At 29.2% G+C, this 15786-nt stretch overlaps 2 protein-coding genes across 2 annotated transcripts; one reads left to right on the forward strand and one right to left on the reverse strand.

Annotated features, from left to right (window-relative positions):
- The first annotated feature begins 945 nt into the window (after positions 1-945).
- Positions 946-5686, forward strand: LOC123914328 (probable dolichyl pyrophosphate Glc1Man9GlcNAc2 alpha-1,3-glucosyltransferase). Its single transcript, XM_045965439.1, has 5 exons — positions 946-1136; positions 1549-2438; positions 3656-3862; positions 4493-4730; positions 5183-5686. The coding sequence occupies exons 2-5, from the start codon at positions 1686-1688 to the stop codon at positions 5590-5592; spliced, it is 1608 nt and encodes a 535-aa protein (XP_045821395.1). The 5' UTR covers positions 946-1136; positions 1549-1685; the 3' UTR covers positions 5593-5686.
- A 9264-nt stretch (positions 5687-14950) lies between these two features.
- On the reverse strand, positions 14951-15474 carry LOC123914329 (glutaredoxin-C9-like). Its single transcript, XM_045965440.1, has one exon. It carries the CDS (start codon positions 15450-15452, stop codon positions 15054-15056), a length of 399 nt encoding a protein of 132 aa, XP_045821396.1. The 5' UTR covers positions 15453-15474; the 3' UTR covers positions 14951-15053.
- Between the last annotated feature and the right edge of the window lie 312 nt (positions 15475-15786).

Below are 15786 nucleotides of genomic sequence, written 5' to 3' on the forward strand. Positions count from 1 at the left end.
TAACCATGTGATTTGTTTATAGTCATTTTAAAAGGCCATGGAGATTGAGAAGGTGACATATCCATCCTTGGTATATACACAATATTACCTTTATGTTTTCCACACATAATTTTTGAACTTAGAAAGTTGAAAACAATGATATCATACATTCTTACCGGTAAGGACCATTTCTACATGTTGTTTCTTCTGATAGAAAGTAACAGTCCACAGGTCCTTCACCAAAACAACAAATTTCCAGAGACTTTGAATCATTGATGTCCTTAATTGAAACAAGAGGTCTTAGATAAATAGTTTGATAAGAGACAATAGAGTTTTTTTAGCTAGATAAATATGTTAAGCAGATCTAAAGCAGCACAAACAAAAGGAATGTAAGCAGATACAAAGCAACACAAACAAAAGGGAAGCTAAAAAAAGAATGTTTCAGAAGATGATTGTTGATCATAAATAAGAAACACAAACAAAGGCCTGTACTATGAAAAAAAGTTTGCATGAATGGATGTAAGAAGTAACATTTTTTCTTCAGATGTGATAGCAGTGTTTCCTGTAAGAGAAGAAGATGGTTATTTTTGGAATCCAAAACGAAAGAAAGGTACAAGAGATCAAAAGATGTTAGAAGAGAAAAATGTTACCCCTTCTTTTTTGTGTTCTTCCATAGAGAGAGGTAGAAGACATTTTCTTTGATATGAAATAACACTGTGAAAGAATAAATGAAGGAAAGAAGGAAAATAAAGTAAAAAAGAGTTTTTATGGTTTCTCGTGCAAACAAATGTAGCACAGATGTGACATTTTCTTTACTACTTCTTTCCCCGGTTTCATTCAAAAACTTGGAGAACTCGGAGATTTTACAAGTCAATGGGAGGCTTGACAGTTAAAGAACTGATAGGGCAATATGGTATTTTCTACAGCATCGGTTTTTCTTATATAGAAGTTTTTTTTTTTTTTTTTGAAAAGAAACATATGAGATTCTAAACAGATCTCAAGCCCAATCCAGTTCCTTCTGAAAAGGCCCATCATTTTCATCATCGCTGCCACTTTGCCTTTTGTGTAATATCAGAAACAACTTGGATTTCACCGGCAGCCAAATCTCGCCGGAAAACTCAGCCGGTGTTGCCAGAAACAGCGAGAAACTCGTCCAGGTTTTCTTCTTCTTCTTCTTCTTCCAATTTTAGTTTTCGGTTTTTCCTTCCCCTCTCCTTTATCGCCCGCGAGGATGCGATTCCACCTCGATCCGCAGCCGCGATAATCGCAGCAGATCAGAGCTCATTCTTCAGCTTTGTTGTTATCTCATTCAGTTTTTATTGCATTTTTATATCACATTCTTCAAATTCTGTTAACTTATATAAGTGCTATATATCCAACTCAATGATCTACTTGTGTTACTAATAGATATGAATGAATAATCTTTACCTATTAATATTCAAATCAATTATACTTTATGCAAATAATATTTGTGTATATTTATGCAAATAGTATTGGTTAGTGAAAGATTCTGCCATTAACTTTATTGGCAATTGGTAATAACTAATAACTCTGCTGAATTTCATGCAGGAAGTTCAACAAAGGGTCATGACTTTTATCTACACAGCCTTATCAGATAGAAAACTAAGTTAATTATTTGTTAATCATATGATTGCGGGCTCGTAATAGTTTTGTTCTTGGTCTGTAATTACAAATTTCCGGCCAGTATGGGAAAAGAGAAACTAAGCTTCAAACAAGTCCACGATTCCAGTAGTGCGAAAACTACTCTCTGCTGGTTTTTTCTTGTAGTTACTTGTATAAAAGTTCTCCTTTTCCCGTCTTACCGCAGTACAGACTTTGAAGTGCACCGCAACTGGCTTGCATTGACTCATTCGCTTCCTCTTTCTCAGTGGTACTTTGACGAAACTAGTCCATGGACTTTAGATTACCCACCGTTCTTTGCATATTTTGAACGCTTTTTATCCTTTTTTGCTCACATTGTTGATCCCCAAATTGTGCACCTTAAGGAGGGTTTGAATTATAGCTCGGATAAGGTGGTTTATTTCCAAAGAGTTACTGTAATACTTTCTGATTTATCTCTTCTTTATGGGGTTTATAGACTTACTAGGAAACTGGATTCGAGAAAGCAAAAGTTGGTATGGACATTGGTTATTTGGTCACCGATGCTTTTAATAGTGGACCATGTGCATTTCCAATACAATGGATTTCTCATTGGGATTTTGTTGATTTCACTTTCGTTTTTGGAGGAAGGAATGGATTTGTTAGGTGGCTTTGTTTTTGCTGTTCTTCTGTGCTTTAAACATTTATTTGCAGTGGCAGCACCTGTTTATTTTGTTTACTTGTTGCGGCACTATTGTTGGGGTGGAATCGTAAGAGGCTTTAGTCGACTCTTGATTATGGGAAGTTTGGTTGTAGCAGTGTTTGCATCTGCATTTGGGCCATTTTTCCACCTTGGACAGGTAAATTTGATTTTTAGGTGAATTCATCTTTGGTCATTAATTTTTCCACCTTGTTTCTAAATCCTTGCACTAAATTGTTTGCTATTTCCTGAAAAAAGTTTTATAGGAATTTTAGGGGTTTAGTTGGGGTAGAACCTATCATAGAAAAAATGGTGAAACTCAACTTGGGCGGTTTGGGCGCGTGGAGAGAAGACATGTAGATTTTGTAGTAAGGAGAGTAGATCAGATGGAGGGTAGTCAAGTCGCTAGAGGTAGAGGAAGATCTAGAAAAAGCGAAAAACTATAAGAGAAACTATTGAGAAAGACCTAGAGATTAATGAGTTGGATATAGATATGATATATGACAAAACATAATGTCACTGTTTGATCCTTGTTGTAGTTGTTTACCATTTCCTCCTTGTTTTTGTTGATATTGGATATGTAGGACGACAACCTCCACATGCCCTGATGAGAAAATTTGAAATTAAAAATGAAGCTCTCTGGGAGACTATAAAGGAAATGGTAGGTGATTGTAAAGAAACATTTAAGTTACACGACACATCATGAATACCTGATTTAGGACAATGGCATGCTGGAACAGGCCCTACTTAATGGGAATAAGGCTAATTGTTGTTCAAATACTAGGTTATTAATTAGTCTTATTATATTTGTATGATTAAGTTTGTATTAGCAGTACTAGTAGTAGTAGTACCTGACCTACTTTTAAGTGTAAAGAAGAATATTATTGTATGATATTGTATCACATTAAAATTAATCAATCATATATTCATTATTGTTAGCCATTTTTCTCCCATCTATTTATCACTTTCTTCCTACACTGACCCTGTAAGTTCAGCATTTTTCACTAAGGTCTCTTGTGAATGCGTGGCGTGTAACAAAACATTTGATTGCTAACCACAGAAATAAATACTCAAAGATGTGTAAGTTGTTCAGGGTAATATCATAAGTAGAAGCTCTTCCAAGATCAAGAAGCAACAAATCCAAATTGAATAACCTTGTGAATTATGTATCCAGATAAGACTACTGCATGGCTAAGATTTATACTATCTCCTCTCTAGTTTTCCAATTGTGTACAAACAATTTTGCATGCTAAGAGTTATAACCCCTCCTTGTTAAATTCTTGTATTAGTTCATTTCACTGTGTAAAAGTGAATAATCTCATATACACTCATTGCATAATTGATATTTTTTTGGATTATTCAAATTATAAATTGCAGATACAACAAGTCATCCAACGATTGTTTCCATTTGGCAGGGGGCTTTGCCATGCATACTGGGCCCCAAATTTTTGGGTATTCTATATCATGTTAGACAAAGGACTTGCTTTCATACTCAGAAAAATTGGGTTTAATATCCAGGCACCAGCAGCTTCCTTCACTGCAGGGCTGGTAGGGGATTCCTCACCTTTTTCTGTTCTACCTCGGGTAAGTTTCTTACATTCATGTTTTTCTGTTCTTTGAATCAATTTGTTTGTTGCTAAATATAAAAGACAGCTCACAGGGGATTGTTATCACCCAAGTTAAACCGATCCAATCCTTGCACTAGAATAGACATAGGTGATTGGAATGCTTTATTTGCTGCCTGCTTTTCATTAAAAGTAAGGGAGCAGTGTTGTTAAGTGTATATCACTTTTTTTTTTAAACAAGTGTATATCACTTCTTGCTTGTGATCGTTCGCCATGATCAAGCCATATAGATTGAAATTTATTTATGTCTTGTTGCAAATATAGCTGATATCCTGAATGATCCTCATCTCATATTTAAGAATAGAAATGTAGATTATAAATATAAATGTTCACATGGCAGCGAAGAGTCAGTAACTCAAAGTATGACATTTGTGAACCATTATAATTGGTTAGTAGAATGCATAATATTAGCTTTTACATTTTCACATTTTGGTCAGTTATTGTAACTTCTGAGATGCTGCTATTCAATTGACATCCACAACTGAGCTTGATAACTGGTTAATGTCTGTGTTTTGTTTTACCACTTTGCTTTTCGTCATTCAAAAGTTTCGTCAAAACATTAATTTTTGTTTTATAAACAAATATGCAGATCACTCCATCCGTGACCTTTATAATGGTTCTGCTTGCCTTATCTCCTTGTCTTTTCAAGGCTTGGAAGAATCCGCGGCCACAGATGATTACTAGATGGATATCATATGCTTATACCTGTGGTTTTCTTTTTGGGTGGCATGTTCACGAGAAGGCATCACTCCATTTTGTAATTCCACTTGCCTTTGTTGCAGCACAGACCCCAGAGGATGCAAAACATTACTTTTTGTTGTCAATAGGTATGCCACTAATGCTCGTTAACTTGTTTGCCAGCTTATAATGGTATTTCTTTATCTTCAGTTTTTTGCTCTTTAATATGAAAGTAACACAAACAAAAACATGTCATTTATGACCTAAAGTTTTATACTCCAATTGGTAATTTTATTGAAGATGAGGTCTGTAATTGATTATTAAAATAAAGTTTAGATCCTTTACTTGCCAAGTCTTGTGGTTTAAATTTGTAATTGCATTTTCCTGATAATAACGTATAATTAGTTAGATAAAACTCCATCAGAGTGAGCTTGTCTGTAAAGTACTTTGATCAAGCATAATGAAAGATTAGGGAAAACCAAGAAGCAATTATACTTTTCAGTTGCTGACAAATATTTATTTTGAAGAGTGGCAATGTTTTTGGAAGCAAAAAAGAAGCAGAAGTTTCTAATCACATTATTTTGATATGTTGTGTGTGCAGTATCCTGCTATTCACTTTTTCCGCTACTATTTGAAGCCCAAGAGTATCCTATCAAAGTTCTGTTGCTGCTTCTTCACTTCATTTTGATGTGGTCAGGCTTTTCAGCACAATTTTCCGACAAGGCTGAAACGAGAGCGACGACTGCTCACACAAAGAAAAAAGGTGATCAATTTGGATCTAAAGGTAGTTTAAGTGCGGATGTGAAGAATAATGGTTTTGCTATTGGCTTGATTGAGAGTGTTTATCTGGCTGGTCTCGTAGTTGTAGAGATATGGGGCCAATTTTTACACCCTTTGCTTTTTGGTGATAAGCTTGCATTTTTGCCCCTTATGTTGATCTCTGTATACTGTGCTCTGGGGATCATGTACTCTTGGATTTGGCAGTTAAGATCCATAGTTAAATCTCATTAACTTTTGGACTGTTTGTAGTCATATTAATGGGTTTTTTTTTTTGGACTTTTTATAAGTGGAACTTAAAAGTAATTTTATTTTTCCAAACAAGTCATTGCTTGATAATATGAATATTATTAAACCCTAATTGAAAACTTATTTTATCATGCTGCCTCTGCCTCAGCCTCAAGTTCCATGGTAGTGTACAATAGCTAGATATATAATCATGTTCTGCATATATGTTCCTACCTTTTGCTAATGTTGGCATTACTAGCTGATAAAGGGTTTGGCATGTGGGGTGCAGTACTGGATAGGTAGGTCTGAATCCTTCTGCTATGTCAGCAATTCTGTTTGGGAGATCTACCAATTTGGGGATGTGTATATGTCTGAGTCTGAGTAGTTTGTGTGGGGAGATTTTCTTGAAAATGACCCTTCTGTGTGAATTTCACCTCAACAGATGATCATAAAATAAATCATTCAAATAAAATTAGCATCACCTCAGAGGCAGTGTTTGGATTTATAGAGACATAATAGGATTCGATTTGAGAATTTGTTTTATTGCATTATAATTATGCAAACTTGTCATTTGGCAATGGATATATGTTTAAGATTTTATCCTGAGATATAGAACAGACTGTTTAACTTTAAAATTAAATTGTTCATCGAAAAATTAAATAATTAAACTAATGAATGATATTTTAAAGACTTAACAATGATATATCATTAGATTAAGTTGTTTCGAATATTTTTTTTTTGACAGTAAGTCATTTCGAATATGTTATGAATTTTTGTAGAAAAGAAGGGACAACAATTAAAAACTGAAATTTTGAGAAACCAAAAAAGGAGGAATATGTTACATGCGTCAATCCTCAATACTGTGGTTATTATTATTATTATTATTATTATTATTATTATTATTTTTTTTTTTTTTTTTTTTTTTTTTTAGTTTGTCTAATGTCTAAAATTCACCTCTTGAGATGAATAAGTGGGAGATTTCGAGTTCGAATCCAATCCTACATATAAAATGTAATATTTCTAACAATTGAGATATGTTGATGGAGACGGTTATTTATGATATTTTACTTATACTATTATTGGTGCCACAAATTCACATATTGTTTGTTAACGGCAACAGAAGTCATCGGTCAAATTTGATATCCCAGTCATGACGTAGTATATGATTTGCCACAAAAAAGAAAAGCATGATGATGATTTCAAAATCAGATGAATCAGTTAGTAGTAGTAGTAGTAGTACATGTTTATCATCATTCATCACACACCACTGCTCACCATCATATTCTCATCCTTGCCTGCTGCTTGGACGATCAAGAAAATCATTAGATGGGCAGAATTTCTTATTTATTTATTTACTTTTTGGCAAAAAAATTTCTTATTTAATATTTTTCCATATAAATAGAAAAAAAATCCAACCGTTATATAGTAGCATTTAATTATTACGACAAGACATTATTTTTTTATTAAATTTAAATAAAACAAAGGAATATCAACATAGTGTGGCACAACTCAAGTGGTAGATACTTGAGTCTATTAACGATTTAGTCCTTAGATTATAGTCTCTGCAGTTGCGCGGAGATGATACATTTGATTTACACAAAAAAAAAATTAAAAAATCAAAGAAATGTAAAGAATTGTTTCTGGTAAAAAAAACATTATTTGGTGAGTTTTCTTTTTCTACGTTTCTATTTTTCGTTTTGAAAAGGATCGCGGCAAAATACACAATTACACTAGTGTTATGAAGTGAAAAATTACAATTTTCAACTCGCGTCTCATTATACTAAATATCTATGCGGCCTTTTTCATATGAGTTGTATTTACGAGACTAATTCGTGTTCTTTTATCAATGTTTTGGTTTGTGCCATCAATTTTTTTTTTATCAATTATTTTTGTTTGAGATATAAAATTATATTAGGGGCTTTGCCCTCTTCCCTCTTTTATGTACTTAAAAAAATAAACTATAAGTACACTTGTGTTTGCCTTTTTTTATATATTTGATTTGCATTTAAAAAAAATAAAATTGTATTTGCTTTTGTTCATTCTTCCACTTTTCTATTTTTTGGTGGTGATCTTTCTATATTTCTATTTTTACCATTTTAATTTCTACACCAACACTTAAATATATGCAGTTAATTTTTCTAATTATTAATAAAATAACATAACCAAATTAAGGTAACGATTTTGTGTATTTTTTGTTGTGAGTCAAGGCATGTTAATTTAGTTAGCAATTTAACATGCAATGAATGAGGTCATTGTACATCCTTCGTCTGAGAAAATAACAGAAAACAAAGTAAGATTGATACTTCCCGATTAGGCCAAACGGTTTTTCTTTTCAATCCGCATGGCATAATATATTGCATGTCTAAGGTAAAATATCAATCATATACTTCATATGTTCAACTTCATCGATCACATTGTTTTGTTTTTGTACAAAATTGTAATTAGTTGATTACTCCCATCACTATCAAGTCACACATAATATTGTACGGTTTTGTGACGTTGGGTCTTCTCCCTCTCATGGACCAATATATTCTGCATGCCAAATTCATACCTTTATGCCTTTACAGAGAAAAGAAAACCCTTCAAATTAATACATATAATTAGTGTACATTATTAAGTTTTAATACTCGAATTTTTCGTTTAAAAAAAGGTTTTTACGGCCTAATTCATCCTTATAAAAATTCAATTAGGCGTGGTCTTAAAATTGAGTTCGAGTGAAATGCGGACATAGCTACCATATTTTTTTAAGTCACGCCGCACACTTATAAGTAAGTATATTTGAAATTCAAGAAGTGGCTCAACCTAGAGTGGACCAACTTGATACCCTAAAAATATGAAGTTATGTGCGATCTTACATCCTAAACATATGTTTAGGGCTGCCACCGACTCTAATACCATAATCAATTTTTATATTTTGTTTAATTCATCCTTACAAAAGAAATCTATTATTTATTAGTTTGCGAGTTTCTCTCTCCATATCAAATTCTTAGATGTCAAGCTCACAGTTCCTCAATACACGCGTGGCATTCTCTTATTCTTTGAAGGATGATTTGTCATGCTCTTAACCTTTCATGGTTATTCTACTCAATTTTCATAGAAATTCAAAAAGGAAATGCAAAATAGAAATAAATTATAAATTGAAAAATCATAATTAATTATGATTGACTATCAAAATATTTAGTTGAAAAATATAAATATTTTATAATACAATTAAATAGAAATATATTATAACAATACAACTTTATAATACAATTTTATATTTATATTACCTTTCAAGGCTTATTGTGTTATTTTTTATTTTTTTAATATAGAATTGTTTTAAAACCCAAATCCCAATTTTGAAAAATATACTTTATCATCAATATTATTATATAATCTATGTACAATAATATAAAGATATTTTATTCTCAATGTTATTATATGATACATGTTAAAATATAATACATGCTCCATATACGCTAAAATAATATAAAGATATTTTATTCTAAATGTTATTATATAATACATGTTAAGAAGTAATGCATGCTCTCCATATACACAAAAATAAATTATATTTCGAAAAATTAAATATATTTATACAGTTTTTTATTTTAAATAAAGTTGTTGTGTAGAATTTTTTTATTATTCAACAAAAAAAATATAAGATTTTTTAAGGAAATAATTAACAAACAAATCATGATAATTGACAAACGAATTTTTTAATAAAATTGTTTACTGTCATTAATGTGTGTGTATACAAAAAGTCAAATATATGGTCATTAACACACAAATCGTGGCTTTAAATTTGTATGATTTTGTTTCTAATTCAAAATTCCAAATTCAAAAGTATAAATTCAAGAATTAATGCACAAATTTTGTTCAGTTGCTACATGCATAATTTAAGGGAATATTTATAATTATTTTGATTATTTAATATTTTTGTCTATAAATAGTACTTTTGAGTTTCACACTTTACGCACAATTTTTTGAATCATGGTTAATTTTCAAAATTCTTCCTTGCCTTCTATTTTTTTTTTCTTCTTCTTTCTCTTTGATACTTTGTTATCTTGAGAATAATAGTACTAGAAATGATTTCTTTCGCGTAACGGTCTACAACTGATTACAAAGTTGACAATGTCTTATCATCGATCATTGATTCTTTCTTTTCTTTTTTTTTTTCTTTTGAATTTTCTTTTATATTTGATCTCATGATCTCTAATTTTCTTTTTCATGTGATTCCGCAGGTGATCTTTTAAGCGTTAAATCCATATTGATTCATTATCCTGGGGGCATAATCGTGATTTTAGATGGAACAATTACAAGGATAATTTTTCATGCAATAACAACTTCAACGCCAGATTTCAGTATTTGATTTCATTATGTCTACTATATAGTCGATTTGTAGTTTTAGGTTCAATGATTGTAGTTTATAATTTTTTTTGTTTATACAAATTGTATTTTGTAATTTATATCATTTGAATGCAATATTAGAAAATATTTTTGACGAAAATATTATAATGTTATACGAGGATTTATTTGAACCAACCAAAAATAAATTATTTTAAAGTTGATCTTTTTTTATACTATAATAAAGTTGGTTTCTTAGTAAAAGAAAATATATAGAATATGTTTTTGAGCAATAAAATTATGGTATGGATCTTAATTATAAGCCAATTTTTATAGTTTGAGATTCAATCTCAAAAACTCATGAGAAAAACAGTAATCCTCATTTCTTATGTAAGTGTTTTTATCCCTATCTATATCTATATATTATACGTTTAAGTGTTTCTTCTCAAGAAAATATATAAATCCATGTGCCATATTAATTCGTGTGCCATATTAATTCATATAAAGTCAATTGAAATTTTATTTGACAATATGACAATTATCATTAAATCAAATTTTCAAGTTGAAGTTCCTCTACTTATTTGACAATAATCAGTATTTTCAATTTGGAATTTTCTTATAGTAAAAAAAAAAATTGGAATTTTCTTAAGTTTTATTGTCAGTTAATTTACATTATTGCAAATAGACCCCCAAACCAAATTGATATGTACGGTGGACTAGATACTATAGACTAAGTTTTTTTTTATTTAGTCAAAAATAAATAAATTTTTAATAATTGGCATAAAAACGTTTATATGATTATTTTAAACAAAATTTTACATTGTATTTTATGACTTAAATATTTTAAAATATATTATATCTGTTTCAGAATAAATATTACTTACATTGTAAACACTAATTAGGGTATAATAGGAAGATAAGAAATAAAAAATCTACTTTCTTAATTAGTGTTACTATTCATAACCTGACACTTAAATAAAAATGGAGGGAGTAATTAAATTGCATGTAAAAAAGTTTATATTATTTATTTACCTAGATCATTTTTTTTTTGACAAACCTAGATCATTTTATATGAAAAAATTCTCATCGAACCAAATTGTATATGATCATTTTACCTAGATTACTTTTTCCGGTCTTTTTATAAGAAAAAATTTACTTTTTTGGTTCATAAAGTGTTTAATGTATTTGGTCTATTTTAGAGTAAACATTCTCATCGAACCAAATTGTATGTGATATTCTACGAGAATATATTTATCCGGATGTTTTAATACGGGACTGAGAGTTTTTTTTTCTACAAGAACCTATATATTAATACGAGTATTTTTTTTTTACTTTCTATGAGAACCTATATTTCTACTCATATTAATACGGGAGACCTATTTTTTTTATAATTTTTATTGAACTTATAGTTACACTCATATTAATACGTGTGTGCTTTTATTTTTTTTAATTTACACTTGGTCAATATTTATACTCATATATTTATACAAGTACCAATTTATTTATTTTTATTTACATGAAACTTATATTTATATTCATATATCAGTATAAGACGCTGTTTTTCTAATAATTTCTATGGGGACGGGGAAACAAATACCAATATTGTTGGGAACGGAGGGTGAAAGATCACAAAATTGGATCCTGTCATGCTATTATTGTTCAGCCCTCTCTCCTTTTGGTAATTCAATGGTTGAATGTCTACAAATAAAAAAAGGAATATAACTGAAGAGAAAAAAAAATGAAAGGCCTAGATTAGAGCATACTAGGCAGTATAAGAGGCGAAAGGGGTTATATTTTATAATTTTTACGGAGTTATATTGTTTCGTATGTGTTAATACGAGGTTTATTAAAACGAGACAGATGACCTATTTTATTTTTCTTTCTATGGGAACCTATATTTATCATACACATATAATTAATACGAGATACCTATGTTTTTGTAATTTTTACTGAGACTTATCTTTACACTTATATTAATATGAGTGTCTTTTTCTTTTTTGTAATTTATACGAGGGTCCATATTTATACACATATATTAATGCATAATTTTTTGGTAATTTACGTGAGACTTATATTTATATTTATATATTAATACAAGACCCTAATTCTTTTTTCGTAATTTCTACGGGGATGACAGAGAAAACACGAGAAGCGGGAATTCACTCTCCACCCTGTTCAATTCCATACTAATATAATTTTGTACAATAGAATAATAATTTTCATAATTTCTACGGGGGTGGGAGAAAAAACACAGGAAGCAGAAAATCACTCTCCACCAGATTTAATTTCATACTAATATAATTTTGTACAATAAAATAATATATTTTTTGTTACAAGAATAATAAATTTTTAATCTATTATTTATATGTTTGAGAGTTTCTCTCTCATGATAAACTTCATATGTGGCGGTCTCTCAAAACTTCTCAAAAAATCATCCTACATGTCATTCAATGACGCTTTCACAGCCTACGTGTCATTTAACTAGAACTTTTACATTTTTTGATATAGATTTAAGAGTTTCCTTTAATAATCAATGCTAAATTATAAATATATATAGAAATATTTTATTCTTATAAATTATTTTGAACAGTATTCAATGTTTAGATTGTTGCTTCGTTTAAAAAATGTTCAACAATATTTTTTTATTCTTAATATTCTAATAGATGACATTATAGTTGCGTCAGAAAAAATACATGACATTAATTTTTCTATTTAAAAAGGAAATATTCAATTCAAATAATTCTAATACAAAAATAATTCAATTCAATAAAAAAAATCGATTCAAATAATTCTAATTCTAATTAAAGGAAAATAATTTTTCCAAAAAAAATAAATTAAAATTAAAATAATTGTACAATTTCAAATAGTTGTCATCTTTAGATATTAACTAAAAAAATGGTTTTTCCTTTATAAGTTGAGAAAAAAACTTATAATTTGGAATGGTGAAATATATCGTCTAGATAAATTGGTCATTTTTCTAAGAAACTTGGACTAATTTTTAAATGTTTCAAATGTTTAATTTCACTTTTATTCACTTTAGTTGATCAATTTTTGCTTATATTTTGGGACGCAGAAAGTATCTATAATATCATTTCTTAGAGTTTTAAGTATTTATTTATATTTTTTATATTTTATTGTCATTTTTTTAATCATATGTTTACTTATTAAAAAAGAATTGTTGTTCATATTATTTTTTATTGGATTTAAATCATGCTTATAAATGTTTTTTTACTATTATTTATAAATAAATGTTGTACTCTATTTTTTTACTCATTATTTTTTTATTTGTCTAATTTTTCATGTGATATTTAACAAATACACTGATAAAATAATAGAAACTCCTCGAATGACTATACTATAGAATGAATTGGAAAAATGTGGAATTGAGAAATTAATATGCTTAAAAAAAATTATTCTTAAACTTCATACTTATCAAGTAGAGAAAAATGTGTCATTGTCTGAAATATAAAAGGAATGAAGTAATTGACTTCATAGATTATTTTTCTATTTCATTTTATTATTCTATTAATTATGGTTTACCTTAATGTGGTTTTTCTAATAAAAAAAAATACATAGTGATTTGTACCAAACAAAATATTAAAATACGGGGGTATTGATAAAAAAAATAACCTACATGGAGGTATTAAACAAAAAATAACTTACACGGGGTGAGACATACATTTGTAGATTTTATTATATAAAAAATACGATATCAATTGAAAGCATGGAAAGTAACAATGATTTTATATATATATATATATATAAAAAGAATTAAAAGCAATAATATCATGTATTACTTTATTTTTATTCTTCATACATCACTGTAAAATAAACAAATAAAAATAAAAATAAATAGATACATTTTTTAAAATTTTCACATTAACAAATGAGATATGCTTAAAAAAATTATATAATTTTTTTTTGTGTCAAGCAAATGACAAACAATTCTACTGTTCATTACTTTTAAATAAATAATATTAAAATTAAAATCGCACCATTTTGCTTCTCAAATGTGAAATTTTTTCACACGGGGACATGAGATAAAATACTCCTGAAGAAAACAAATGTCTAAAGGAGAGAGATGACGATTAAGAACAAATATATTAACCGTTAGATTAGTTTTTGCATAATGACATTTTTTTTATGAAAATAAAATAACAAATATATGAACATGTGAGTTGGGAACGGGGAGTGGAGTATCACTCTCCATTATGCCATTTCTCCTTAAAATCTCTAAAATTTGGATCTTTTATCATATTTAAATAAACTATTACATTAAATATAAAATTAATTTTACAAATAATTAAAAAAAATCACAATATTAAAATTTTAATAATCCATATTTTTCATGTGTGAAAAAAAATGATCTATATTTTTCATATACTAGTTTGTAAGTAATATTAAAGATGATCCACTATTTATAGACACACATGTTAATCCAATTATGTGAGACCAGCTATGTTATGAAATTTATGAAGGAAAAAGAAAAGTATGCAAAACTGCATATACACAAGGTCATAATTAAAAAAATTGTAAACAGAATAAAATTATCCAGCTCCAAAAGTTAACATTTTTTATTTACAATAAAAGTTAACATTTAAGAATGACTGTTTGTGGTTACTACGTTAGAACCGAAAATAGACTCTTAATAATTAATTATATACTCCATCCGTCCGATAATATAAGTAAAAAAAATATTTTCACACTTATTAAGAAAAGTAAAATATGATAATTTCAAGAACGACTATTTGTGTTTTTGTTGAAATAAGTTTCATGGGAATATGTAAAAAAAGTTTTTATTGGTTATTGATTATGGGGAAAAGAAGAGAGAGAGAGTAAATTAAATAAAAATCTATCTTAAAAATGATAAAAGTTAGTTTTTTTTGCTTATAATTTGGGACATGAAAAAGTGATTTTTTTTCTTCTTATAACATGAGATAGAAGGAGTATTATCATACAAAGGATTAAGAATAAATTGGTCCTAATACTAATATAAATTCAACAAACCATGACATTATAACCATGTATGAAATACCCAATCATAAAATATTCTTAACATAATAAATTTCACAATTGCAACTACAATATATTCTAATTAATCCTATAAATTAAATATTTTGCATTGCATGAAATAAAATTAATCAAAGCCAAAGACCACCAGCATCCTTAAGAAGAGGAATGAGTGTGCCATTGATGTGATCAGCCAAGAGGGTCTGAACACCACCATAAAACTTTCCGCCGACGAAGACAGCAGGGAGCGGCTGGCGGGTTTCACCACAAAGCTGGCAGAGGGCAGCATGGATGGAAGAGCCATAGTGATGAACGTCGAGCTCGATGACGGTGGGACCGACACCGAGACTGAAGAGGAGATTCTTGGCTACGGTGGAAAAGCAACAATCGGTTGAGCTGAAGATAACGACGGGGTTAGAGGAGGCTAGGTGAATGAGCATCTCGCGAGGAGTCATATTCGTGAATGGTGTTGTGGGTGAAAGTGATGAAGAAGAAGACTCAATATCCATAGTTGATTTCATAACCCACATTGTTTGTTACAAAATGATTATATTTCAGAGAGGACAAGTGACAGAGTGAGAGAGTGAAAGAGAGAGAGACTATGTATGTGTATATATATAATGATTTCATGCAATAAAGCAATATTGTTTTTGTGTAATAAAAAAGTTGTGACATGATTTAAAAATAAAATAAATAGTTGTGACATAGTTAATTTGGGCCAATAAAAACAATTTGAAAAAGTTGGGCCAATAAAACAATGATTCGTCTCAAAACAATTTGAAAATTAATATTTGACTAATTTATGTTGTCAATTAGTTTATTTTTGAGTTTATGCAAAACAGTTTATGCAAATATGAAAACTTT

Source organism: Trifolium pratense, linkage group LG3 (assembly GCF_020283565.1).
Source record: "Trifolium pratense cultivar HEN17-A07 linkage group LG3, ARS_RC_1.1, whole genome shotgun sequence".
In the NCBI taxonomy this organism is placed as follows: domain Eukaryota; kingdom Viridiplantae; phylum Streptophyta; class Magnoliopsida; order Fabales; family Fabaceae; genus Trifolium; species Trifolium pratense.